Genomic DNA, 23,610 nt, shown 5'->3' with positions numbered 1-23,610 from the left:
CAAAAAACCGTTATTTTGATGATTGTGAATTTAGATAGTCGCACGATGTCTCGCATCGAGTAAATGTTGTTTAAAAATAACACAAAAATAAAAAAAACGCAACCAGATTAAAAAAAAATCACTGCGACAATAAGCGGAAATCATGGAATACATCGTTTACCTGTACCCACCATTAATGTGCTCTAGCTTTTTTTAGCAGCCAGCGCAGACGAATGCCGCTGTGCTGCCCAACACTGCCCATTTGTTTGCGTGGGCGGGTGATACTTTCCCACAACTGCGCGAATAATAAATAGGCTCGGCTGTGAAAAATGTTTGACGATGGCCAGTCAGCATTAGTCCTGATCCCCTTGCCATGTCCGAGCGTCACTTAGTGCATGAGATACCCGGGGAGTACCAGCCAGTGCCCAGAGAACCGGAAGAGCCAACCCCTTTGACCACATCCTGTTGCCGGCGTCCTAATTGCAGCCTAGGGCTCCAGGATGAGCGAAAAATCTGTTCCTGCAACCACGGCTACATCATACCAGTCCTTTTACTCTTCGTTCTGGTGATGATTGTGCTTCTGTTGCCTTTGGAGACCTACCATCGAAATGAGAACGGAAACAGCCCCGTTCCGGTGGAGAAGCCGTTACCATGTCAACTCGAACTGGTGGAGAGCTTGCCTTCGGGGTTGAACTACAGCCAATGGCAAAGCCACCCCCAACTGAGGAGCACCTTTGAGGCCTGGCAGCACCTCCTAGGCAGGGCAAAGGCCTCGTTGGACATCGTTTCTCCGCACTGGACACTGCGCGGCTTGGACGTCAACGATAGCAGCACCGGGCCTGGAGATCAACTCTTTCAGCAGCTTCTGTCGAATGGAGATGCCGGCAGACCCAAGCTGCGCGTGCGGATTGTGGTTAATCGCAGCCAGGATAGCCTGTGGCATGCTGATGCCCGTATCTTGGCTAATTACGGAGCAGCCGACGTCGTGGGCATTAATTTGCTGCACTCAAAACTGTGGTTAGTGGACGGGGAGCACTTCTACTTGGGCACAGCTAGCATGGACTGGCGATCACTGACGCAACGGAAGGAACTAGGTGTGCTGGCCAGGAATTGTCCCCATCTTGCCCTAGATCTGGGCAAGATCTTCAAGGCGTATTGGTATCTGGGCAGCAATGAAGTGCCAAAGAGCTGGCCGTGGATATACCACACACACATCAATCAAAGAAGACCGCTTTTGCTAAACATCAACAAAAAACATACAATGAGAGCTTATTTATCCACATCACCACCAGAGTTGATCGCTACTGGAAGGACCCGAGAGCTAGATGCCATTTTAGAGGCTATCGACAAGGCCACAGACGTTATACACCTCTCCTTAATGGAGTACTCTCCTCGGCTAAGACGGAATAACAAATTGGAGTACTGGCCGGTCATAGACAATGCCCTGCGTAGAGCTGCCTTGGAACGCGGTGTGGCTATTAAGGTGCTTATTTCATGGTGGAAGTATTCGGATCCCAGCGAGGATTACTTCTTGAGGTCCCTCCAAGCGCTCGACAAAATTACGGAAGAAGTGGATATACAAATGGTAATGAGTTAATACAAAGTATTGGCAAATTTATTGACAATTGTTTTGCTCTTGCAGCGACGTTTTGTTGTACCCACCACAAATGAACTGGAGAGGATTTCCGGCGGTAGAGTTAACTGCAACTCGTACTTAGTCACCGATAGGGTTGCCTTTATTGGCACCTCCAGTTTGTCGGGAGAGCATTTTACTTACTCAGCTGGCATTGGATTACTACTCCAGGACATGGACTACAACAATAATAGTATCCGTACAGATTTAATGGCAATTTTTATGCGGGATTGGTTTAGTCCCTATGCTTTGCCACTGAAACCAATTTTACGAATTTGAATTACGCTTTTAAATCCGCCGGCACTTTGCAACACCGCCATCAGCTGTTCATGTCATAACAAATGCAAAATCTAACCTCAAATTCTAAAATAAATTTAAGTTCCTCGCTCTCGAGTTAAAATAAAGCAAACATTAACCATGGCTAACAAGCCGACGCGCGATGTGATTGGCATCATCTTCAAGAACTTTTGGAAATCCCTAAGACCGCGGCAGTTTCGTGGGGATTACATTGGGGAGGACTATTTTGGGAATAAGTACTACGAAATTCCTGCAAATCCTTCGATTGGGAAGAGGAAGCCTTCCCGGTGGTTCGAGCCAGCGGATAAAGAAGCCTTCGACCAGGAGCTGACTGCCGAATGGGAGGCGTGGCTACGAGGGCGCCGGGAGGAGCCGCCCACCCGCGAAGAGCTGGTGAAAAATCTTCAGATAATGGACATGAAGAAACGCAACGCCGCCGAATTGGAAGCAACATACGCCAAGGGCAAGGACGACAAGGCACTGCCCAAGCAGGTGGACGGACCAACCATTGGAACCTTTCCCAAATACAAGGAGTATGAGTTTATTCCTGGCAAGGAGCCACCGGAGAAGTAACTCTATATTGGTTTTCCTTTTAATTTAATTTGTAAATATAGTTAAATTGATCTTAAATATTTTACCATTCGTTCAAATCTAAGTCTTTAACAATATCCACGGCTCCACCCGCCTCATCGTAATCATCTTCCACTATTGCTGGCCGGTGGTTTTGTTTCTCGGGCTTCGCTTTCTTAGCCTTTTTGGCTTTAGGCTGCTCAACTTCCACCTCCTCCTCCTTGTGTACATCTCCATCGTCATCATCATCTGAACCAAAATGCAGGCCATCATTGCCTTCATCTTCCGAGTCCGAGGGGAAGAGTTCGACCTCGCCGTTTTCATTTCTCACTGGTACTCCGGTTTTGACCGGTAGTTTCTTTAGCTTGGGTACATCATAGTCCGCATTGATTTCATCCGTCTGCGCTGCCTGTCGTCGCTTCTTGGTCTCGTGTGTCTTTAGCCAGCTGGAATAGTAGACGTCCAGTGGAGTGCGCTTAAGACGGAGTTGCTGCTCCCAGGCGGCGACCGCCTGGGCATCCTTTATATCAAATGTGACGCTGCTCTTGCTACGTTGCTGCTCTATGAAGCGGCCACTCTCCTGAATCTTCTCAAGTAGCTGTTTAAGTTTTCGAGCATAATTGGCATTCCTGCATTCCTTAAGGTACGTTTTGATGGCCATGACAGTGGGCACCACCAAATCGCTAAAGGCCAGCGAGGCGGACTCATGAGCGAGATATTCCAACAGAAGCCCACACACCTGCTCGATCACCTCATCGCGGAAGCCATTTTCCGCCAACTGCCCTTTGTTAAGCCTTAGGACGCAGGTAAACTGCACTGGCTTCATGGATACCGCCGAGTGCTTGCGGTTAAAGGTATTGCTCTTTAATACCTCCACAATGAGTGGAAGAACCGGCACATATGTGTTTGTCTCTTTGGCCAGTGAAATTAGGGTCTGCAGACAGTGGAATCGCAATGGGAAGTACTGAGCGGTGGGTATCAGTCGAATCACTCCGGTGGCAATGGTAACAAGGGGATAAATCAGAGGCTGCAACTGTGGTTTGTTTGCACTTGCTCCCAGGAGATCTGCCCACAAGCGCAGCGAGTTAATAAATTGCCAGTTGTAAACCGCTTGAAAACTGTCCTTTTTCTTAAGGATCACTGCATTTCGTAGGTGAATGGCCAACTGTCGGATGTAGAGGAAGGCATGTTGATAACTGACGTTTAAATCCAACGCGAACATCTCCACCAGCGAGCGGCGCATAAAGTTGATTCCTGGTAAAGTGTTCGGCGACACGAACTTGGAATTGCGAACATAGGCCAGGTACATGGCTTTTAGAACGTGATTCAGCATGGTCGCCTGCAAGATACATTGATGTTAGCCCTCCTGCTATAATATTCACAATAATTTTCCAGTTCAAAATATTTACCTGCTGTTTCCTGGTTATCTTCAGAATGCAAAGAAAGGCCAGAACTCTAACTGTTTCATCTCCAGTGGACCATAAGACAACCAGGCGCTTTAATATGGTCTTTCCAAGTGCCGAAAAAGGGACCACCATGCCAGCCATTTGATGCAGATGCTTCAGCAACACGCCCAAGATATTTGGACTAGACACCTGCTCCACCAGACGAATCAAATCGGTGAGGTAGTAGCGCAAACAGCCGCGCACCTTGACCCACTTCTTGTGCTTGTGCAGCGGTAGGCTGCTGTTGGGTCTAACGCCCAGCAACCGAATGATGGCGGGCTGCAGGTGGATTACGCAGAGCTGAATTACTCCATTAAACGCAGCTGCCCCCACTACTTTAAATGCGGCGGCATTAGGCTGGTTCTCTCCTCCGTCCGCTCCGTCGGCAGAGATACTGGCCAGGGCTGAATTGAAAGCCTGTATAACCTTGCGAACAATGTCAATGGATATGTTGGCCTGGCCCAATTGCTGTTCCCACTGATGCAACAGGTTGAGGGTGATCTTTTGGATACCTCCAGCTGCCGCATCGTCCTCTTCGTCGATCTCAAAGTCACTCTCATCGCTAGCCACCTCTAAATCCTCGCTGGGTTTGTGGTACTTCTCTTCATCATCCTCGTCGTCTTCACTTTCCTTAGTTGCCGTATCCTCCTTGTCTTCCTCATCCCCCTCTTCATCATCATCTGTGTCCAGTAAATTAAAGTCCAGTAGCTTCTTATCATTCTTTTTTAAGAAATCGTAAAACTCTGGGTCTATATCTTTAAGTCCTTCAAGCTCCTCTTTCCGGGATTTCTTGAATCCCTGTTTTGTGGGCTTCCCATTCCTCACTGGTTCGCCGACTTTCTGGTTCGGGTTTCTTGGGAGAACTTTCGATTCAGAGGATGTTTGCGGTTTCCCCTTCCTGAGGGCATCCTTGGCGGCCTTCTTTTTGCTTAGGTCAGGCTTAGATTTGCCCAGAGTCTTAACTTTTTTCGTTGCCAGCTTCATTTTTCAACGTGCAAACTAAAACAAAAATGCACGTGCGCTGTTCAACGGGGCTGCCACGCTGCTGAATTGTGGGCAGTGCTGCCATTGCGTTAGGAAAATACAGCTATATACTAGCTAAAGCAAAACTAAGCAAGTTTTAACAATTTAATTAAAATGCAACTATTATCTAGACATTATTTACAATTTATTTACAACTCATTTTCCAGTTGGACTTCAAAGGCAATACAGTTGGAATAACTGAAATACGAATGATAGCTGTGTTTCCAAGCAAATCCAACAAATAAATTTTTCTACCTAAGTAAAAATTTTAAATAATTTGACACTGGCAAATTTCATTTATAATATAATATAATATAAATATATATATATATATATATATATATATGTCGGTTTTTTGTTGTGGGCGGTCGCTGAAACATCGATGTTTTTGAAATCGATATTTCCATCGATGTTTCTTCACCTTTACCCTCAATTGCGTTTGTAATTTGCAATTGCACTTGCTTCGATTTGCAGTGACACGGGGAACCCGTGAGAAATGGCACTCAAAAGCCACATGTACAACGCAATACCCGCCGGCTTTGAGTCGGACGAGGAGAACATGGAGCACCTAATGAGGAACCTGAAGATCAAGCGCCTGGAGGACATCACTACAGGTGCTGGAATCGACGGTTGTAACTTTGACGCCACCTTGGACGCGAAGGCGGAGGAGTTTTTTAAGCTGTTCCGCGAGAAGTGGAACATGTATAGCAAGAAACAGTCGCCGCATCTGCGCCAGGAATTTGGAAGGGCTTTAATGGGCCATCAGGATCCCTTGCTCCTGGCCCTGAAGATCTTCGCCAACTGCCCCGACAGCAGCAACATCAAGACGAAGAGCTTGTCACATTTTGTGCTGGACACGGTTTGCAAGCTCCACAAGGATTTCCCGCATCTTGGCGAGGGCTGTGATCCCAACACCAGCATGATAGCCTTTAATTTTGTCAAGACCTCCGGCTTGCTGACCCTCAACAATGCTGTGATCCATACCTACAGTCTACGCCAGATCCGCGACCTACTGCTTCCCAAGTTGCGCGAACTATTGGACAACGGGCTTTACAAAGAGGTCACCCAATGGTCCATCAGTCTGCAGCTGACGCACGAGTTCGACATGCTGGAACTGGCTTTCCCGCTGATTGCAATCGAGAAACTACCACTGGCCGAGGAGTATCTGGACCATGCCACACAGCAGAGGCTGCCCTTCGTCAAGTTCTTGGATTCGTTGCTGCACAAGGATAAGTCAGTCATAGAGCTCTGCGAGCATCTACTTGAGTAAGTATTTAAAAAACTGGTCTTGCAACTCAGCTAATTCTATCTTCACCTGCAGTCGTTACAAAAATCTCAAAATTTCCCATAACGTGCTCAGCTATCGGCCTATGGCCAAGATTGTGGCGCGACTGGCCAAGAAGTATGGTTTTGACGACGCCGTCACGCCCAACTATAAGTTCACGAAGACGTGCAGCTATTTGCATTACCTTTACCGCGAGTACGAGAAGACGCGCATAAACCTGGCCAGTTTCCGGGAGGTTGTGAGCGTCCATGCCTTTGACCACGCGCTGCGCACGGACTTCGTAAAGTATTTGGCCTCTGCTGGAGCTCATTCTGAAGCCATCTACTGGTATACGGAGTTCAATATTGACCCGAAAGATTGTCCGTTGGAGATCGAGACGCAGGTCTCTGAAAATGGCGCTGGAAAAGCGTCAGGCTGGGAATCCCCCGGCGAGGAACGCTGCCCTGCGAGTAAATGTGATATGTACCTGACCATGGACCTGCCCGACGAGTGCCTTATCATTGTGGACAAGGCTGATCAATTCGATCGCATGTTATACCATCTGCAGCAGGAGTGCGTCATATACCTGGATTCTGAATGGATGCAGAGCGTGTGCGGAGACAATCAGCTGTGCGTGCTACAGATCGCCACCGGCCACAATGTCTACCTGATCGATTGCCTGGCGCGGGAGAGCTTACGCTCCGAACACTGGCGCTTGCTTGGGGCGAATATCTTTAACAACGTGAACATTCGTAAGGTGGGCTTCTCTATGGTCAGTGATCTCAGTGTATTGCAGCGGTCACTGCCCCTGCAACTGCGCCTTCAAATGCCTCACCACTACTTGGACCTTCGCAATCTCTGGTTGGAGTTAAAAAAGCAGCGCTTCGGCGTTGAACTTCCCTTCGGCAATGTAAACCGGGCAGGAGACGCCCTCACGGATCTCTCATTGGCATGCCTTGGCAAGAAACTGAACAAATCAAACCAGTGCTCAAACTGGGCCAATAGACCGCTGCGTCGCGAGCAGATTCTTTATGCCGGTGAGTCAGGGATTGGCTTTTCGATTGAATGTAGCAAGACTAATTTTCTACTTTATAGCCATCGATGCGCGATGTTTGCTGCTGATCTACAACACGCTCATTGCACGCGTGTCCTCCATACAAGCGGCTATCGAAAAGAGCATCGCCAGCAATAACTTTCTCAGGCGGGGTGCCAATGTTAAGTGATTGAGGAGCTGGCCCTTGTTATACCCATGCTCCTTTTGAGGGATAGCGATTCTCGCGAAGACGACAAAGGCGTTCGCCGAACTTTAATTAAGTGCAAATGTTATATGTAGTTGCAAAGAGTATTTAACATATATTTAGTGACTAGCCAGGCAGCTGGGTTAGTGCCTAGTTAGGCAGTTTGTACACATGTTACAAATCAGAAGGAAACTATGTGACTGCGAGTAGCATATGAAAGAATGAATTTTATTACGTTACGATTTCATGCTCACTGTATCTCCATACTTTAAATACTTACATTATTCCAATTCATAAATACGCGTATTATTTGAATTCACGCATGATCAAAACTGAATAAAAACAATGAATAGGATTGAACAATTGTCGGGAGCTAAATACTTAAAACAACATTGGCATCGGAATAAAATAAATGGAATCATATTACAACATTGTGCGATTATACCAGCGGTGTGGCATACTTGCTAGCCCAGTCCCGCTCGAAAACATTCCGCAGATCGCTTCTTAGCGTATTAGTGGTCTCGGTCTCGAGGGTTTCGCTTAGCACCAGTCCAATGCCAGCGGTGTCCGTGAAGTAGTCTCCACTCCAGTTGGAAGTTCCGATGTAAGCCACTCGATCTGTAACCATGTACTTGTTGTGGTTAACACGGCCAAAGGGAATCTTCTCCTGGCTCGCATCAGTCGGCACTATGAATCGACGAATTTGTATATCAATTTTGTCATCTTGGGATGCTAAGTCCTGCAGTGACCTGAGATACCGGTCCTCACTGGGATTCGAGTGCTTCCACCACGAAATAAGGAGCTTTACAGCCACGCCCCGTTCTACAGCCGCCTTTCGCAGAGCGTCGTCGATAAACGGCCAATAGTGGTGGTTCTTCTCGTATATGATCAGCGGATAATAGTCCATAACCGCAATATTTACGTAAGTTATGGCCGTGTTAATAGTGTTGAGGATGGCGTCCAGGTCGTCTGTTCGGCCTGAGGGTGAAAGGGGAGGCGGTGAGCTAGATAGGAAGCCCTCCATGCTAGTATTTTTGTTTACACTCAGCTGCATGGGCTGTTTCAAGTTGTAGTTGGTCGCGTAATTCCAGTCCCAGTTGGGAATGCGAGAACTTTCACTGTTGCCTAGGTACCAGTACTCTCCAAAGATCTTGGCCACATCTTGGGCCAGTTTTGGGCAGTTCTGGACTAGCACGCCCATCTCCTTGACTTGGGTCAGTGCCCGCCAGTCCATATTGGCACTGCCCAGATAAAAGTGCTGGTCGTCCACCACCCACAGCTTGGTGTGGAGCACTCCGCTGCCAAAGTACTTGGGAAACGAAATGCTAACAACTTCGGCAGCGCCAGCGCTAGCTAACAACTTTGTGTTTAAATTGGGTGAGACACTAGAGGGTTCGCTCTGGGCAATGCGAATTTTGATCCTGGGCGACCTGCTACCGCCGTTTCCGTTGGCTAAGAGTCTTGCGAAGACATCCTCGCCCGGCCGAGTGCTGTTGTCCGACACCCCGGGCGTATCCTCGGCCTTCAGCGTCCAATAGAAGGAAGCTATGTCTAGTGAGGTCTTTGCGCTCTTCAATAACTCCAGCCAAGCTTCGTAGGTGCTTAAGAATCGTGGACTACCGTCAGGATATGTTAGGCCAATAGGTATGGATTCCACCAGTTGTATGTTGCAGTCGAACTTCTCCTGCAGTCCATGACCCCTGCCCCCCTTGTACTGATGCAGTCGTGGTCGCGGCTGCAGAAAGGGAATGGTTTCAATAAATGCATGTGGCTGCAATCTTATATGAAGTACACACTTGAAAGTAGGAGCTGCCGAGGAAAAGAAGCATGAACAAGGACACCGTCACCATTTGTCCCGCCTGCTGGCCAGCCGCCTGCCTCTGTCCCTCCCCGGCGTCCTGAACGGTAGCAGTGTTCTGGACGGTGGTGCTATTGGCGTTTTCCACATCTGGCTCCTGGTCCTCGAGCTTCTTGTATTCCGGCATGTCCACAAATAGCTATATCTGGGATGAGCCACAAAGGCTTGCTTATCTTTATCGATATGGCAGGTGATTGATAGTGCTCACGGCTTTCTGATAGGCGCTAGAAGAATGGAAAGAACTAACCTGATCGGAACTGAAAAGAGTGATCCATTCCAATCCATTCCATAGTTCCTTCTCACAGCCATTACATTTCTCAACAGTGAAATAACGTGTGTGGAGAGGGGGTTGTCATTTTCTTGATTAATATTTACACTTTTACATGAAAAAAGTACCTGAAAGTACAATAATGCCTCACAATATGGGTATTTAAAAATGACAAATAATAGTTATTGTTTAATATTCAAGAATTCTCAATCCCCCTTAATGCATCTGGCTACGCCCATGCTTTCGTCGGGCAGCAAAACAAAGTCAGCTGTTTTTTTTATCAACGTTTGTTTTTCTCGCAAAAATGCTGCGAAATGCATTAGCAAGAGGGTAAGTCCAAAAATAGACTGCAAAATAGATTACTTTACAGTTTTGCATTCCAGCAAGCTGAGACATTTGCTATCCTGTCCTATCGTGCGAAATTCGACAAGAAGCAGCAGCACAGCGAAGCCACTGGATGCCGGCACCCAAAAGGAAGTGGGGCACCATGAGAATTACGCCTCGGAGTGGTGGAATCAAAATGGAACCATGGGAGCTCTACATGCCCTGAATGAGATTAGGTAAGCTATACAGATATGATGTTCCAAAGGTTTATAGCTAAGTCCTTTCCACCTTTCAGGGTTCCCTTTATCAGAGATGGCATCGTTTCGCGTGGCAATGTGAAGCCAGGTTATGTAAATACCACCAAGGTGTTGTTGGGTCAAAGTATTCTGGAGGTCGGATGTGGCGGAGGATTGCTTACAGAACACTTGGCGCGCCTGGGTGCCAGGGTGACTGGCATAGATCTCGGCGAGAAGTTAATAGAGGTTGCTCGCGAGCATCTCAAATGCTCCAGTCCGGAGTTGGCCAGCAATGTGGTGTACAAAATGGAGCCCGTGGATCAGCATGCCAAGGCCAATTGCGAATGCTATGATGCGGTGATAGTGTCTGAAGTTCTGGAGCACGTTAACGATAAAGTGTCCCTGCTGGAGGCCAGTGTACGCAGCCTAAAGCCTGGAGGATCCATCTTCATCACCACTCTGAACAAAACCATACCTAGTTGGTTCGGCGGCGTGTTACTCAGCGAGTATGTTCTGAATCTGGTGCCCAGGGGAACGCACCACTGGGACAAAATGATTTCGCCCTTGGACGTTCAGCGCATATTGGATACGAGTAAGTTTATCTGAGGCTTTATATTCAGATTAGGCTATCCTAAACCAGCCCCTATAAACTTTTTCTCTCGTTCATCTGCAGTGAACTGTCAGACGGTGTTGGTAAATGGAAGCACCTACGATTTTTGGAGCAACACCTGGCGATGGATCAACAACAACCAAATGTGCTACGCCTTGCAGGCGGTGAAACAAGCACAGCGCGAGTACAATTGAATTCGTATTTTTATTTAAATAAAAACTAAGTCACGAGTGTAACAACTAAGTAGTAAACTATTCGTCATCCGAGCGTGGTTTCTTAAAGTGCTGCCTCTTCATGGCATGCGGACTCTCACTATCTCCGCCGATTTGCTTCCTTTTGAAGTCCTTTTTGGTGTTAAACTTCTTGCTCATGCTGCCGGAGACTGTGGGAGCCTTGTTGGCATAATAAGCCTTTATCATGTCTTGGTCAGATACTTCCTTGGGCTGCTCCGGCCTTGTGCGGCCCTGCTTTTCCACCAGATCCTGCTCCATGAGAAGTTCTAGCTCCGGATTCATGCCGCGGAAACTGAGGCGTCCGTCTATCAGGCCGGCGCAAATCGAGTAGCTGGACTCAACCACGAAATTCGAGGTGGAATTGAGCATCTTCTGGTTGATCTCGTTGGAGTACAGTGCCCTGCTCTGCTCATCGGCTGCCTCCTTTTCCACTTTAACTTTTGTGCGCTGCATGAACTTCATGTCCAGGACACCACGCGAAAGTCTCGGCTTTGATTTGGCTGGCATTTTCTTAATTTATTTTTGAATCTAATAGCATAGAAGTCCCTTTGAGTTTAAATATAAGGGCGAAAACATCAGACACGTTTAATTTTTTCAAAAACAGAATGACCGAGCAAAACAAATGGGGAAAGCCAGTGCTGCAAAGCGTCCTTTAGCATAGCTAGAAAACGTGGCGCGCCCTCGTGTTTATGCGATGTATGGAGTAAATATTTAAATTACTGTTGAAAACTAAAACAATTCTACGTTATCAAGCTGATCTTTTTAACATTCGCTAAGCTTTACCAAAAACGATATTATAATAATAATGCTAAGAAAACTTCCAGCTGTGCTGATTCGTGCTCTGAAAACGATCAAGACTAGCACAGGCGCTCTTAAAGGGTTAATGCTTTTAATTTGAAACGTAATAAAAGACCCAATTTCATAAAAAATATGTCGCTGTCCTTGGAGAGATCCTAAAATAAAAACAACAACCAATATAATCGGAAAATAAACCTTAAGGAATAGCTAAACATTATTGTGTACTTATTGTTATTGTTATTGTTACTTATTCGTGATGATACAAATTACATTTGGAGACCAAGTAGAAAACATTGAATGATTTGTGTGTTGGACTGCAGACTAAAGTAAATACAGAATATGCATATGAATTGAAATTAGAGATCAGAAAATTTAAAATCCTTCCTTGTTTAAAATATAGTGTTGAAATGTGCGCAGGCATCGATTAATCGATTTACTATCGTCGTGGCAGCGTCGCTTTGCCACACTGCGCAGTGCGCACGAAGAATAGAGGGAGAATGAAAAAAATGACATAAATGGCGGAAAGCAAACCTAGCGCCAACATTCGTATTTTCGTTTAATTTTCGCTCCAAAGTGCAATTAATTCCGGCTTGTTGATCGCTGCATATTGAGTGCAGCCACGCAAAGAGTTACTAGGACGGGAGTATAGTCATCGAGTCGATTGCGGACCATGTACAAGCGCAAAACCGCGAGTATTGTTAAAAGAGACAGCAGCTCCGCAGCGGACACCTCCTCCTCGGCTATGATGATGAAGGTGGATTCGGCTGAGACTTCAGTCCGGTCGCAGAGCTACGAGTCCACACCCATTAGCATGGAAACATCACCGGATCCTCCAACGCCAATCAAGTCTCCGTCGAATTCACAATCGCAATCGCAGCCTGGACAACAGCGCTCCGTGGGCTCACTGGTCCTGCTCACACAGAAGTTTGTGGATCTCGTGAAGGCCAACGAAGGCTCCATTGACCTGAAAGCGGTACTAACACGGCCAAGCATTAAGTACTCCACCTTTACATCGTCAAAATTTTCCCTCTGCAGGCAACCAAAATCTTGGACGTGCAGAAGCGCCGAATATACGATATTACCAATGTTTTGGAGGGCATTGGACTAATTGATAAGGGCAGACACTGCTCCCTAGTGCGCTGGCGGTAAGAGCTCCTTTACATTTTATGTAATCTAACTAAAAATGTTAGTGACAACAAAATTAAAGAAAAGGGGGTGGAAGTCGCCCTTCAGCACTTAAAAATACTGTACAAACAGGTGGAATTTACTTTGATTATCTTTAAAGTATGATTCCACATAAATATTTCTTGATAAATGATTGATAATGTGCATTTTCCAGCGGCGGGGGCTTTAACAATGCCAAGGACCAAGAGGACTACGACCTGGCACGCAGCCGGACTAATCATTTGAAAATGGTGGAGGATGACCTAGACAGGCAACTGGAGTATGCACAGCGCAATCTGCGCTACGTTATGCAGGATCCCTCAAATAGGTCGTATGCATATGTGACACGTGATGATCTGCTGGACATCTTTGGAGATGATTCCGTATTCACAATACCCAATTATGACGAGGAAGTGGATATCAAGCGTAATCATGTAGGTAGCTACCAGTTGGAGGTCATTGAGCTAGTTTTCGGGGTTTCACATTTCTTTAAACGAAGAAATATGTAAACTTATCGTATAATATGGGATTCAAGCGAAACAATTTCTTTGCAGTACGAGCTGGCCGTGTCGCTGGACAATGGCAGCGCAATCGACATTCGCCTGGTGACAAACCAAGGAAAGAGTACTACAAATCCGCACGATGTGGACGGGTTCTTTGACTATCGCCGTCTGGACACGCCCTCACCCTCGACGTCGTCGCACTCCAGCGAGGATGGTAACGCTCCAGCATGCGCGGGGAACGTGATCACCGACGAGCACGGTTACTCGTGCAATCCCGGTATGAAGGATGAGATGAAACTCTTGGAGAACGAGCTGACGGCGAAGATAATCTTCCAAAATTATCTGTCCGGTCATTCGCTGCGGCGATTTTATCCCGATGATCCGAATCTAGGTTTGCCTTCTTTTCTTCTGCCAATTTAGAAGAGCCCCCGTTTAACTTAATGCTGTCCGATGTTGCAGAAAACCCGCCGCTGGTGCAGCTGAATCCACCGCAGGAAGACTTCAACTTTGCGTTAAAAAGCGACGAAGGTATCTGCGAGCTGTTTGATGTTCAGTGCTCCTAACTGTGGAATGGGATGTACACCTTAGGACTATAGCTACACTGCAACTGGCCGCGTGCATTGTGCAAATATTTATGATTAGTACAATTTTGACTTTGGATTTCCCTATATCGTCTAGAAATTTTTAATTAGTATAATACCTTCTAATTTCGCCACTCTAACAGCAAAACCAATAAATTCATAAATGCACAAATTGTAGGTTGTGTATTTTTTTTTTTTTTTTTTGTGATTTAGATTACCGCAACATCCGTAAATGTCGTGGAATTATTAGGCCACCCTCGTGTACGTGGAAATCGATAAGGACATAAGGTTGGAAAGATTTATAGGTTTATTTTAATTTTGTGAAGAAAATCTATGATGTCTTGGTAAGCGTTTATGTTTTCGTTTTTAGAGAGATGGTAGATGTTTGGTATTTTTCCAGGGCTGGAAAGTGTTTTCTAGCAGTGTTGTACTTGGAACAGCTGAAGACGTGGGACACGTTATCGAAAACGTTACATATGCTATTGTTTGTAACGTACATTTTATTCAAAGTATAATTGTCAAATGCGTTATCGCTGAGAAGTCTGTTAATTATTTTGGTATCTGTAGATTTACGTTTACAATTGGGATTTTTAAACCATGGGTTTTTAATGTGCCGCTGCTTGTTTGCAAATTCTGCGTGTTCCTCTTCCCAGTGCTTTTGAATGATTCTGTGAATTTCAGCCGTGTCATCTTTAATGCTCCAACTTACTACGTTGAAAATTCCTTGCGTCGATGCATTTTTGGCGGCCAGGTCCACGAGATCATTTTCCGGAATGCCGGAGTGACTAGGTATGTGACGGATTTCAATGTGTGTCATGCGGGGATTGTTAACTATTTTCTTTTTAATGTTACAGGTTATATAATTATCGTGCAAAGTTTTGTTTTGCAATGACCCTGTTCCTTCTGTCTGTTAAGATGGCCATTCGGGAAATGCCTAACATAGTCCAGAGCTTTGACTATCACTAGCAGTTCGCCAGTTGAGAGGACAGTGATTTTTTGCATAGAAGCTTTCTATATGTTTTGAGCTAGAAGGAAGGCTACACTGGATTGATGTTCGGAAACTGAGCCATCGTGAAGACTATCTCGAACCCCCCGTTTCCCAGATTGGACACTTTATCCTTACTGATTTTTAGAATGCATTTTTGGTCTATAGCATTTTTATTTTTGGCAGTTTCTTTAAAGAAGTCTATGTCTACCTTAATTTTGCTACTACGGATTGATTCCGGATCATAGCCTTTGATTTGTTTTAGTTGTACGAGCGTTGAGATCGTAATTGTCTAATAATATTTCTTTGGCTGGTTATGCGTGGGCAAAATATTAAACAACTCATTAAAGTAAGTTCCTTCGCCGTTTGGAAACGAATTCTGTATTCCGGTGGCATTTCTGTCGCTATGTTTAGTTTTTTGTTTAGTTCTGTTTGCAGTTTCCCTTAATTAAAACTCGTTTTCAGGGATTTGACCTGATATCCATATCGTATTAAGTAGATTAAATTGATCCGCTTTATTTGTTGAGAAAAGTGTTTGTATCATTCGATTCGAGATGTTGTCAATGCATTTTGCTGAGTCTGGCTTTCTGGTTGCTATATAGGTTAGAATGTCTATCCATTCAAATGGGGTTCGCGTATGTAGAGTAACGAGTCGGGTAATATTGATTTCGTGGATGTAGTGTTTTTCAACATTTCTAGGAATTGTTCATCTTCTTCTGGAGCCCATGTTTTGCAAGTTCGTTTAATCTGTTGGTATTTTTTTTAAATTTTTATGCTGTAGGGATGGAAGGGCTTTTTCATTTTTTTTTTTGTTTCTTATGAAATTTTGAAGAGTCTTTTCAGCTGCTAATGTATAAGGACATCTTCATACCTCTTGGTACAATCAAAGTTCTGCCTCGCTGCGTTTTGGAGTCGGAGAAACTTTTCTGCTTTTGAAAACTACAATTTTGTTGGTTCGTATTTGTATGATCCTGTGATTTTAATTGTGTCTGCCCTGGTTATGTAGTCCAATGATTGTTTAATGGAATCTAAACTTGAAAAATTTACACTTTCGAAAGCAGAAGTCACTCTATTGTGGAGTGGTTTGTATGTTGTGACACGAAATGTTAAGGTTGCTTTTGTTTGAGAAGGTTAGATCTAGAACCGAATATTGGACTGGACTGAGAGAAAAGGTTGGAGATCCAACGTTAAGACATATAAAGCCTGCATCTAATGCCTAGTTGTGGATCCACATGATATTGGTTTTGAATTGAAGTCCCCTCCCATTATGCTAGGGCTGGATAAGTTAGCGGCATAATTAAAAAGGTCTCTGAGACCATGCTTGAAGTGTTCTACAGCATAATTTCCTTTTTTCAGAAACGGGATTTCAAATAATCCAATCATCATAAAGAATTCTTCTCACAAATCGGATAGTCCAAGGGCATGCATGCTTGCGCGCAAAACGCCGTGGAGATCCCAATATTGACGCTCTCACTGCTTCAATGTTCTAAGGTGATCTAAAGGGTCGAGAGACTCCAGTTCTTCGTTTTGTCGCACTTGCAGTTTGCCTGAATGTAGTGACCCATGTAACAATTGGTTTGCAGTCTGGGACGGGAGCCAACGGGGCTAAAATAAAGCGATTCCGATTCCGCTTGAAAAGTAGGCCTAACTATTCCACCGGAAGAGTGCATACATACACAAGAATATAAAGTGAACCGTAGGATAATATAATGTTGCCAGATCGTTGGTATGAAGCTTGCTAACAAAAGTTATTCGATATTCCATTTAATCGATATTCAACACTTCCTCTTAAACTAAATACCTTTATTATAATATAATCCGAGGAATTTAATTGATTCATAATGCTTTTGTTTTCCTAAGCCGTTTGTTTAGATATCAGCAACATTTCTATTAGTTGATACATATATTAATTCTATTTCTTTACTTTCGACTTTCTTTCTTATGAAGTGATACTTAATAACTATGTGTTTAGTGCGTTTGGGATGTACAACAATTCTGCTACCCCTAGGTGGCTAATAAGGTGGTTGCAGGCTCTCGTTCACCAACTCGCTTAACGTCCATTCCAAGAAAGTATTTTAGGGGCCGCTATCATGTGTCTCGAACTTGTCAGCAATCAATCATTTGATGTTATCAATGTCTTTTTCGGTAGGACAAATGATAATCGTCTAAGTCGTCTACGTAAACTGCAATGTACTTTTGCTCTGTGAGATGTACGTAAGGACAAGGCTCGCTTTTACATCTTTTGAAATCGAAACCTTTTAAAACCTCATCCAGTGGCTTATTCCAGGATCGTCCAGATTGGTTTAGTCCGTAGATTGCCTTTTGCTGCTTAAATACTTTCGTTGGGTGATCCTCGTCAACAAAGTTCTCCGGTTGCTTCATATAAACCGTTTCTTCCAAAGTAGTGTTTAAGTATGCATTAGAGATGTCCAATTGATACATACTCCTTCTCGCGGCGATAGCAAATATCATTCGAATTGTTTCATAACGGATTAATGGAGAGAATGTTTCCTAGTAATTGACTCCAAACTGCTGCCCGCATCCTTTATCAACTAGTCTAGACTTGAATCGCTTGAATTCGCCGCCTTTATTTAGCTTTTTGCTTGGGAGGTAGATTCATAAAGTCCCATGTTTCGTTCTTTCGTAAAGTGTTCATTTCCGTTTGCATAGAATCTTGCCAGTTACGAACATACTGACTGCTCAACGCTTCTGCAACGCATTTCGGTGTTTCAATGTCATCCGTACTATCGAGGTAATTTAGTTAATTGTACTGCTTTCGAGGGCTGCCGCGTTCGCCTATAAGTACAGTTCTGGGTCTACCTGGTCCATGACGTGCAGAAATTTCCACCTGCTCCAATGGCTCTTCTTCATCGTTGGCGCTGACAAACTCTTCCCCTTCTTCGTCTAAGTCACTGTGCTTCGTGTCCTGATTTGATTTACTGGCTCCGGCTGTAAGATTTCTACAGGTGGCTCGAGACGAATAATGTTTGACGAAAAATCCCTCCAAGAATTTTACGTCAGGACGTACCATTGCTGACCGTTTTTCGGGATCGTAGAGACGATACGCTTTTGTCTCAGGTGAATATCCAACGAACACATACTCTCTTCCTTTTGCCTGAAACTTACCCTTCCTCGGTTTATCCAGCTTGTCGGATCCAGTGCAGAAACACGTGATCCAAAGGTGCGAAGATGCTTCACAGATGGCCTTCGTCCTTTCCATAATTCAAAGGGAGTCCCTCCATTGAGAACTTTAGTTCGATGCGGTTCGCACAACTTCAGCCCACAGAAATGCCGGTACATTTGCGTACATTAGGAAACTTTTTGCCATTTCTATTGTTTGACATTCAACGTAACTTTTAAATAGCTTGAATTTTTCAAAAAACTTTACTCTTTGTGTGCATAAAGTAAACAATGTTCTTTCTTGTGTAATCGTCGATAAAACTAACCACATACCGATTTCCGGCGATTGAATTGACATAGGCCCGCATACATACAGTATGTCAAGAAACTGTTTACACACTGTGAAATAAGTTGAATTTTTGACTTTAAAGCTAAAAATAAAGAGTTCTTTGCTTAATTAAACGCCCTTTTTTTTTTTTTTCTCTCACGGGTCCCACGGCCACACCTCCCGCCCAACCGACCGAGGGGCGATGCCGTGTATCGTACGGCTCGATTCGCGAGAAGATATAGACGAAGATATAGATATAGAAAAAAGAGAACAGGAACGAGGAAATGAATATAATGTGAAATAACTATGTTAAATATTAGTGTTAGTAGGATCTAATTATGTAATAGAAAAGATAAAATCGATTGCTTTAATAGCGGCAGAGAGTCAAGATTACAGATAATAGGATATTATAGTCAGAACATAACATACATTTATACAATATAATAAAACACTTGTGAGGAGTCTTAAAACTCCCCACAAATCTCGTGTAGGGGAGTGGCCTAGCAACAGCCGCGATGCAAGGCGGCCAGGGCAAAACGGATACCATGAATTAACGGTACCCCGTTAGGTCTTGGACCCGAGCGGGCCAAGGGCACAGGGGTCGAACGGTAACGGTGCGGATGTCGGACAGGCACAAAGAGGACGCACCGTGAACTAAAGGTACAACTGTTGGACCTTGTACCCAAGCGGTCCGTGCGCAAAAGGGGAAATAACGGGATCCCCGCGGCCTATAAAGGGACGGCGCAAGTGCAGCTCGAGGCAGTCAGTCTCAACACGCGAGGAGTACGTACGCGAGGATAGTCGAGGAGAGTACCGGCGCGAGTCGCGCGGTCGGCGCCCAGTCGGAACGGGGTCTGAAGGCGGAGGAGTAGGAGACAGTTAATGATACAGTGAGATCGCGTGCGGAAGGAGTCCGAGCGCCGGAGTGTTACCAGAAGGATCTCGGAAGTGTGAACGCGCGGTCAAACGAGAAGAAAAGGAGCAGTGCAAGCATCGGGCGGCAAGAAGACCGAAGGACTCAGAAGGACGAATCACCAAAAGCAAATGGAGATCCTGGGAGTGGAGGAGAAGGATCTGACGTGTCGTAAGGATCATTGGAGTCAGTGGCTAGCAAAGGTGGTCCCAGGACAAGCGTTGCCTCGCCCAAGGACGATAGACCCTGCACCATAACATCCTAAATCCATTCCGGCCGGCAGAAGGACCTTCAGAAGCTAAGGCAAGAACCCGACGTGTCCTTAAGGGTCAGTGGAGTCAGTGGTCGGTATAGGTGGTCCCAGGACGAGCATTGCCTCGCCCCAGGACGATACACCCTAACCCCATAACATCCTAAAACCAGACCGACCGGCGGGTGGTCTTCTAGCGGAGACGACTGCGACGCAGCGGGTTCGAGAAGGGCAGTGGAGTCAGTGGTCGGTACAGGTGGTTCCAGGACGAGCATAGCCTCGCCCCAGGACTATACACCGTGCCCCATAATATCCTAGTCCCGGCCGGGCCGACTCGTCGTCCACGTCAAGGAGCCAGCAGTACCACGGAGGCAAGGCGTTGCAAGAGAAGCGCCGCAGGAGTAGTAAGATCTCCGGAATATAATATAAGAAACAGCGGAATAAACGGCTATATTAGCTCAAAGAAGCTGGGTTCGGAAAAATCGAATTTTTGAAATTTAAAAGCTGGAATCGTTTGCCCATTTTTTGCCCATGTTTTGCCCACCAATTAGTTTTTTTTGCCCACGTCCAGTTTTTGAGATATGAATTTTCGAACAAGTTCGAAAATTTTCGAAGATCAAAAATTTCACTTTTTTCAAAAATTTTTTTTTTTATCGCAATAACTTCGTTTGCCCACGTTTGCCCACCCTTTAGAATTTTGAAATTTTCGAAAATTTTCGAAAATCAAAAATTTCACTTTTTTCAATTTTTTTTTTTTTAAATCGCAATAACATCGTTTGCCCACGTTTGCCCACCCTTTAGAATTTTGAAAAAATTTATACTTTACAAAATATAAGACATACAAGTTTACCTCGGTCTACTGAGAGAATAAAGCGTTTGACCATCTATTAAAACGAAATAATTTCAATAAAAAACGTTTGCCCACTTTTTAAAACTATAAAAATTCGATTGCCCATCCTTTAAAATAAGTTTATTTCGTTTGCCCACCCTTCAAAATTAGTTTTTTTCGTTTGCCCACTCTTAAAAATAAAAAATTTCGATTGCCCACCTCTTAAAACTAAATAATTTCGTTTGCCCATCCTTTAAAATTAGTTTATTTCGTTTGCCCACCCTTTAAAATTACATTTTAACGTTTGCCCACCATTCGAAATTAGTTTTTTTCGTTTGCCCACTCTTAAAAATAAAAAATTTCGATTGCCCACTTCTTAAAACTAAATAATTTCGTTTGCCCATCCTTTAAAATTAGTTTATTTCGTTTGCCCACCCTTTAAAATTATATTTTAACGTTTGCCCACCATTCGAAATTAGTTTTTTTCGTTTGCCCACTCTTAAAAATAAAAAATTTCGATTGCCCACTTCTTAAAACTAAATAATTTCGTTTGCCCATCCTTTAAAATTAGTTTATTTCGTTTGCCCACCCTTTAAAATTACATTTTAACGTTTGCCCATCCTTTAAAATTTGTTTATAATGTTTGCCCATCGTTTAAACTTAGTTTTTTCGTTAGTCCACCTCTTTAAAATAAAAATTTTCAGTTAAAAACGTTTTCCCACGCCTTAAAAATGTTTTTTTCGATTTTCTACTTATAAAACCAAATTTGTACATATGTATGTAATAACTGTAAGTTGTGCCGCCAAATCACATATGTATCTTAGTATATGTACATATGTATCTTACATATGTGATTTGGCGGCACAACTTACAGTTATTACATACATATGTACAAATTTGGTTTTATAAGTAGAAAATCGAAAAAAACATTTTTAAGGCGTGGGAAAACGTTTTTAACTGAAAATTTTTATTTTAAAGAGGTGGACTAACGAAAAAACTAAGTTTAAACGATGGGCAAACATTATAAACAAATTTTAAAGGATGGGCAAACGTTAAAATGTAATTTTAAAGGGTGGGCAAACGAAATAAACTAATTTTAAAGGATGGGCAAACGAAATTATTTAGTTTTAAGAAGTGGGCAATCGAAATTTTTTATTTTTAAGAGTGGGCAAACGAAAAAAACTAATTTCGAATGGTGGGCAAACGTTAAAATATAATTTTAAAGGGTGGGCAAACGAAATAAACTATTTTTAAAGGATGGGCAAACGAATTTATTTAGTTTTAAGAAGTGGGCAATCGAAATTTTTTATTTTTAAGAGTGGGCAAACGAAAAAAACTAATTTCGAATGGTGGGCAAACGTTAAAATGTAATTTTAAAGGGTGGGCAAACGAAATAAACTAATTTTAAAGGATGGGCAAACGAAATTATTTAGTTTTAAGAGGTGGGCAATCGAAATTTTTTATTTTTAAGAGTGGGCAAACGAAAAAAACTAATTTTGAAGGGTGGGCAAACGAAATAAACTTATTTTAAAGGATGGGCAATCGAATTTTTATAGTTTTAAAAAGTGGGCAAACGTTTTTTATTGAAATTATTTCGTTTTAATAGATGGTCAAACGCTTTATTCTCTCAGTAGACCGAGGTAAACTTGTATGTCTTATATTTTGTAAAGTATAAATTTTTTCAAAATTCTAAAGGGTGGGGAAACGTGGGCAAACGATGTTATTGCGATTAAAAAAAAAAAATTGAAAAAAGTGAAATTTTTGATCTTCGAAAATTTTTGAAAATTTCAAAATTCTAAAGGGTGGGCAAACGTGGGCAAACGAAGTTATTGCGATTAAAAAAAAAAAATTTTGAAAAAAGTGAAATTTTTGATCTTCGAAAATTTTCGAACTTGTTCGAAAATTCATATCTCAAAAACTGGACGTGGGCAAAAAAAACTAATTGGTGGGCAAACATGGGCAAAAAATGGGCAAACGATTCCAGCATTTAAATTTCAAAAATTCGATTTTTCCGAACCCAGCTTCATTGAGCTGGCTATATTAAGAACCTATTGCGTTTCCTTGGTCGGGCAATCACACAAATCATAAATTTGGTGGGACGAACACACAAACTCTCTGAGCTAGCCGCTGCAACCAGTAGCGAGCGAAATAAAGAAAATCAGTTCGTTACACACTATTTATTTTATTTCAAATTTTTAAATTTGAATGGCAAAACCGATTATGGCATATTGTTGCTCATGTTGAATCTTGAGAGATATGCACTTCATTGTGTTCAAATATATTTTCGTGTACATATATTGCTTTCTTGTATTGCGCGAAACACAATTTCATCACTTTTGTTGCATTTTACTGCTCCGTTATTTTTAAATTTCGTATGGTGACCGTGTTTTGCTGATTTGCTGCTAACAAGACCGTGGTTTTATTTTCATTAATATTTGAACATTTAGTTTTGTCACAACAGGTATGTGAATTAGCACCCATGTCAAGGCACCATATATTTTTTCACTGAAATCACGAGTGCGATGTCCTGGTTTTTGGCAATTGTAGCATTTCCATTTAAATTTATATTTTTTTTGGCGATTGTCTGCTTACAGTTTTTCTACTTTGTGTGTGTGTACACAGCTTCTGTTTCTTCTAGTTTCTCTTCTTTTCTGGAGCCTTCCTTGAGGAACTGGAGTGTGTTTCTATTGCGACTACAAAAATTTCGCAAGAATCAGGCAAACTAGACAAAAACATGATGACCTTCAACTCGTCTTCCAAATTTATTGCGAGCTCTGCCAATTTATCAGTTATGTTTACAAACGAATCAACATACTAAGACGCAGTATCCCTAGAACGCCTTTTTAATCTCACTAGTTTTTGATACAACTGAGTTTTCTAATTGGTCCCGCCGGCATATGAATTCTGCGCAATTTTATCCATGCTTCTGCCGATGCTGTGCACGACTTTATATGTATCAACTTAATATTCAATATTAAACCAGCTAAAGCATTTTGATCAATTGTTTCCCACTGCCTACGTTGCTTCCATTTGAAGCATTCCATTTGATTTGTTTTTCACACACGACATTCCACAACTCCGATGTAATTAATAAACTCCGCATAGACACACATGTCAAAATTTACGTTAAGTTTTTATATTTGAATTGACATGCTCATTAC

The 23,610-nt window shown here is 43.4% G+C and overlaps 8 protein-coding genes across 9 annotated transcripts; 5 read left to right on the top strand and 3 right to left on the bottom strand.

The window, feature by feature from the left end:
• Positions 1 to 198: 198 nt before the first annotated feature.
• LOC6733052 (5'-3' exonuclease PLD3) lies at positions 199 to 2,045 on the top strand. Its single transcript, XM_002080094.3, has 2 exons — positions 199 to 1,564; positions 1,622 to 2,045. Exons 1-2 carry the CDS (start codon positions 353 to 355, stop codon positions 1,889 to 1,891), a joined length of 1,482 nt encoding a protein of 493 aa, XP_002080130.1. The 5' UTR covers positions 199 to 352; the 3' UTR covers positions 1,892 to 2,045.
• On the top strand, positions 1,790 to 2,539 carry LOC27206493 (NADH dehydrogenase [ubiquinone] 1 alpha subcomplex assembly factor 2). Its single transcript, XM_039298346.1, has one exon. The coding sequence runs from the start codon at positions 2,030 to 2,032 to the stop codon at positions 2,480 to 2,482; it is 453 nt and encodes a 150-aa protein (XP_039154280.1). The 5' UTR covers positions 1,790 to 2,029; the 3' UTR covers positions 2,483 to 2,539.
• On the bottom strand, positions 2,490 to 5,004 carry LOC6733050 (nucleolar complex protein 2 homolog). The gene is made up of 2 exons (XM_016180472.3): positions 3,889 to 5,004; positions 2,490 to 3,818 (listed from the first exon to the last, which is right to left on the bottom strand). Exons 1-2 carry the CDS (start codon positions 4,906 to 4,908, stop codon positions 2,544 to 2,546), a joined length of 2,295 nt encoding a protein of 764 aa, XP_016025733.1. The 5' UTR covers positions 4,909 to 5,004; the 3' UTR covers positions 2,490 to 2,543.
• Positions 5,005 to 5,319: 315 nt separating this feature from the next.
• Positions 5,320 to 7,804, top strand: LOC6733049 (exonuclease mut-7 homolog). Its single transcript, XM_002080091.4, has 3 exons — positions 5,320 to 6,213; positions 6,269 to 7,248; positions 7,307 to 7,804. The coding sequence occupies exons 1-3, from the start codon at positions 5,444 to 5,446 to the stop codon at positions 7,432 to 7,434; spliced, it is 1,878 nt and encodes a 625-aa protein (XP_002080127.2). The 5' UTR covers positions 5,320 to 5,443; the 3' UTR covers positions 7,435 to 7,804.
• LOC6733048 (5'-3' exonuclease PLD3) lies at positions 7,651 to 9,671 on the bottom strand. 2 transcript variants are annotated; one of them, XM_039298293.2, is made up of 3 exons: positions 9,555 to 9,671; positions 9,246 to 9,452; positions 7,651 to 9,184 (listed from the first exon to the last, which is right to left on the bottom strand). In XM_039298293.2, the coding sequence occupies exons 2-3, from the start codon at positions 9,432 to 9,434 to the stop codon at positions 7,889 to 7,891; spliced, it is 1,485 nt and encodes a 494-aa protein (XP_039154227.1). In that variant the 5' UTR covers positions 9,435 to 9,452; positions 9,555 to 9,671; the 3' UTR covers positions 7,651 to 7,888. The 2 variants fall into 2 exon arrangements, with proteins under 2 accessions (XP_039154227.1, XP_039154222.1); XM_039298288.2 differs by lacking the exon at positions 9,555 to 9,671 and adding an exon at positions 9,516 to 9,534.
• A 76-nt stretch (positions 9,672 to 9,747) lies between these two features.
• On the top strand, positions 9,748 to 10,988 carry LOC6733047 (ubiquinone biosynthesis O-methyltransferase, mitochondrial). The gene is made up of 4 exons (XM_002080089.4): positions 9,748 to 9,905; positions 9,959 to 10,135; positions 10,195 to 10,727; positions 10,809 to 10,988. Exons 1-4 carry the CDS (start codon positions 9,880 to 9,882, stop codon positions 10,937 to 10,939), a joined length of 867 nt encoding a protein of 288 aa, XP_002080125.1. The 5' UTR covers positions 9,748 to 9,879; the 3' UTR covers positions 10,940 to 10,988.
• Positions 10,931 to 11,642, bottom strand: LOC6733046 (M-phase phosphoprotein 6). The gene has a single exon (XM_002080088.3). It carries the CDS (start codon positions 11,483 to 11,485, stop codon positions 10,997 to 10,999), a length of 489 nt encoding a protein of 162 aa, XP_002080124.1. The 5' UTR covers positions 11,486 to 11,642; the 3' UTR covers positions 10,931 to 10,996.
• Positions 11,643 to 12,212: 570 nt separating this feature from the next.
• On the top strand, positions 12,213 to 14,201 carry LOC6733045 (transcription factor E2F2). Its single transcript, XM_002080087.4, has 5 exons — positions 12,213 to 12,749; positions 12,812 to 12,921; positions 13,116 to 13,374; positions 13,495 to 13,834; positions 13,903 to 14,201. The coding sequence occupies exons 1-5, from the start codon at positions 12,447 to 12,449 to the stop codon at positions 14,004 to 14,006; spliced, it is 1,116 nt and encodes a 371-aa protein (XP_002080123.1). The 5' UTR covers positions 12,213 to 12,446; the 3' UTR covers positions 14,007 to 14,201.
• The last annotated feature ends 9,409 nt before the right edge of the window (positions 14,202 to 23,610 follow it).

Source organism: Drosophila simulans, chromosome 2L, assembly GCF_016746395.2.
Source record: "Drosophila simulans strain w501 chromosome 2L, Prin_Dsim_3.1, whole genome shotgun sequence".
Taxonomy (NCBI): Eukaryota; Metazoa; Arthropoda; class Insecta; order Diptera; family Drosophilidae; genus Drosophila; species Drosophila simulans.
Note: the sequence above shows the minus strand (reverse complement) of the source record. Positions and strands in the feature narration are given on the sequence as shown.

Bases quoted from the DNA above. Each gene is read 5' to 3' on its own strand.
- LOC6733045 (XM_002080087.4), top strand. From the start codon at position 12,447: ATGTACAAGCGCAAAACCGCGAGTATTGTTAAAAGAGACAGCAGCTCC. The intron at 12,922-13,115 runs GTAAGAGCTCCT...TGCATTTTCCAG, and splicing joins TGCTCCCTAGTGCGCTGGCG to CGGCGGGGGCTTTAACAATG. The intron at 13,375-13,494 runs GTAGGTAGCTAC...ATTTCTTTGCAG, and splicing joins TGGATATCAAGCGTAATCAT to TACGAGCTGGCCGTGTCGCT.
- LOC27206493 (XM_039298346.1), top strand. From the start codon at position 2,030: ATGGCTAACAAGCCGACGCGCGATGTGATTGGCATCATCTTCAAGAAC.
- LOC6733049 (XM_002080091.4), top strand. From the start codon at position 5,444: ATGGCACTCAAAAGCCACATGTACAACGCAATACCCGCCGGCTTTGAG. The intron at 6,214-6,268 runs GTAAGTATTTAA...CTTCACCTGCAG, and splicing joins CTCTGCGAGCATCTACTTGA to TCGTTACAAAAATCTCAAAA. The intron at 7,249-7,306 runs GTGAGTCAGGGA...TCTACTTTATAG, and splicing joins CGAGCAGATTCTTTATGCCG to CCATCGATGCGCGATGTTTG.
- LOC6733052 (XM_002080094.3), top strand. From the start codon at position 353: ATGTCCGAGCGTCACTTAGTGCATGAGATACCCGGGGAGTACCAGCCA. The intron at 1,565-1,621 runs GTAATGAGTTAA...TTGCTCTTGCAG, and splicing joins AAGAAGTGGATATACAAATG to CGACGTTTTGTTGTACCCAC.
- LOC6733050 (XM_016180472.3), bottom strand. From the start codon at position 4,908: ATGAAGCTGGCAACGAAAAAAGTTAAGACTCTGGGCAAATCTAAGCCT. The intron at 3,819-3,888 runs GTAAATATTTTG...TGTATCTTGCAG, and splicing joins AGATAACCAGGAAACAGCAG to GCGACCATGCTGAATCACGT.
- LOC6733047 (XM_002080089.4), top strand. From the start codon at position 9,880: ATGCTGCGAAATGCATTAGCAAGAGG. The intron at 9,906-9,958 runs GTAAGTCCAAAA...TTTGCATTCCAG, and splicing joins CGAAATGCATTAGCAAGAGG to CAAGCTGAGACATTTGCTAT. The intron at 10,136-10,194 runs GTAAGCTATACA...TCCACCTTTCAG, and splicing joins CATGCCCTGAATGAGATTAG to GGTTCCCTTTATCAGAGATG.
- LOC6733046 (XM_002080088.3), bottom strand. From the start codon at position 11,485: ATGCCAGCCAAATCAAAGCCGAGACTTTCGCGTGGTGTCCTGGACATG.
- LOC6733048 (XM_039298293.2), bottom strand. From the start codon at position 9,434: ATGCCGGAATACAAGAAGCTCGAGGACCAGGAGCCAGATGTGGAAAAC. The intron at 9,185-9,245 runs GTGTGTACTTCA...CCCTTTCTGCAG, and splicing joins TCGGCAGCTCCTACTTTCAA to CCGCGACCACGACTGCATCA.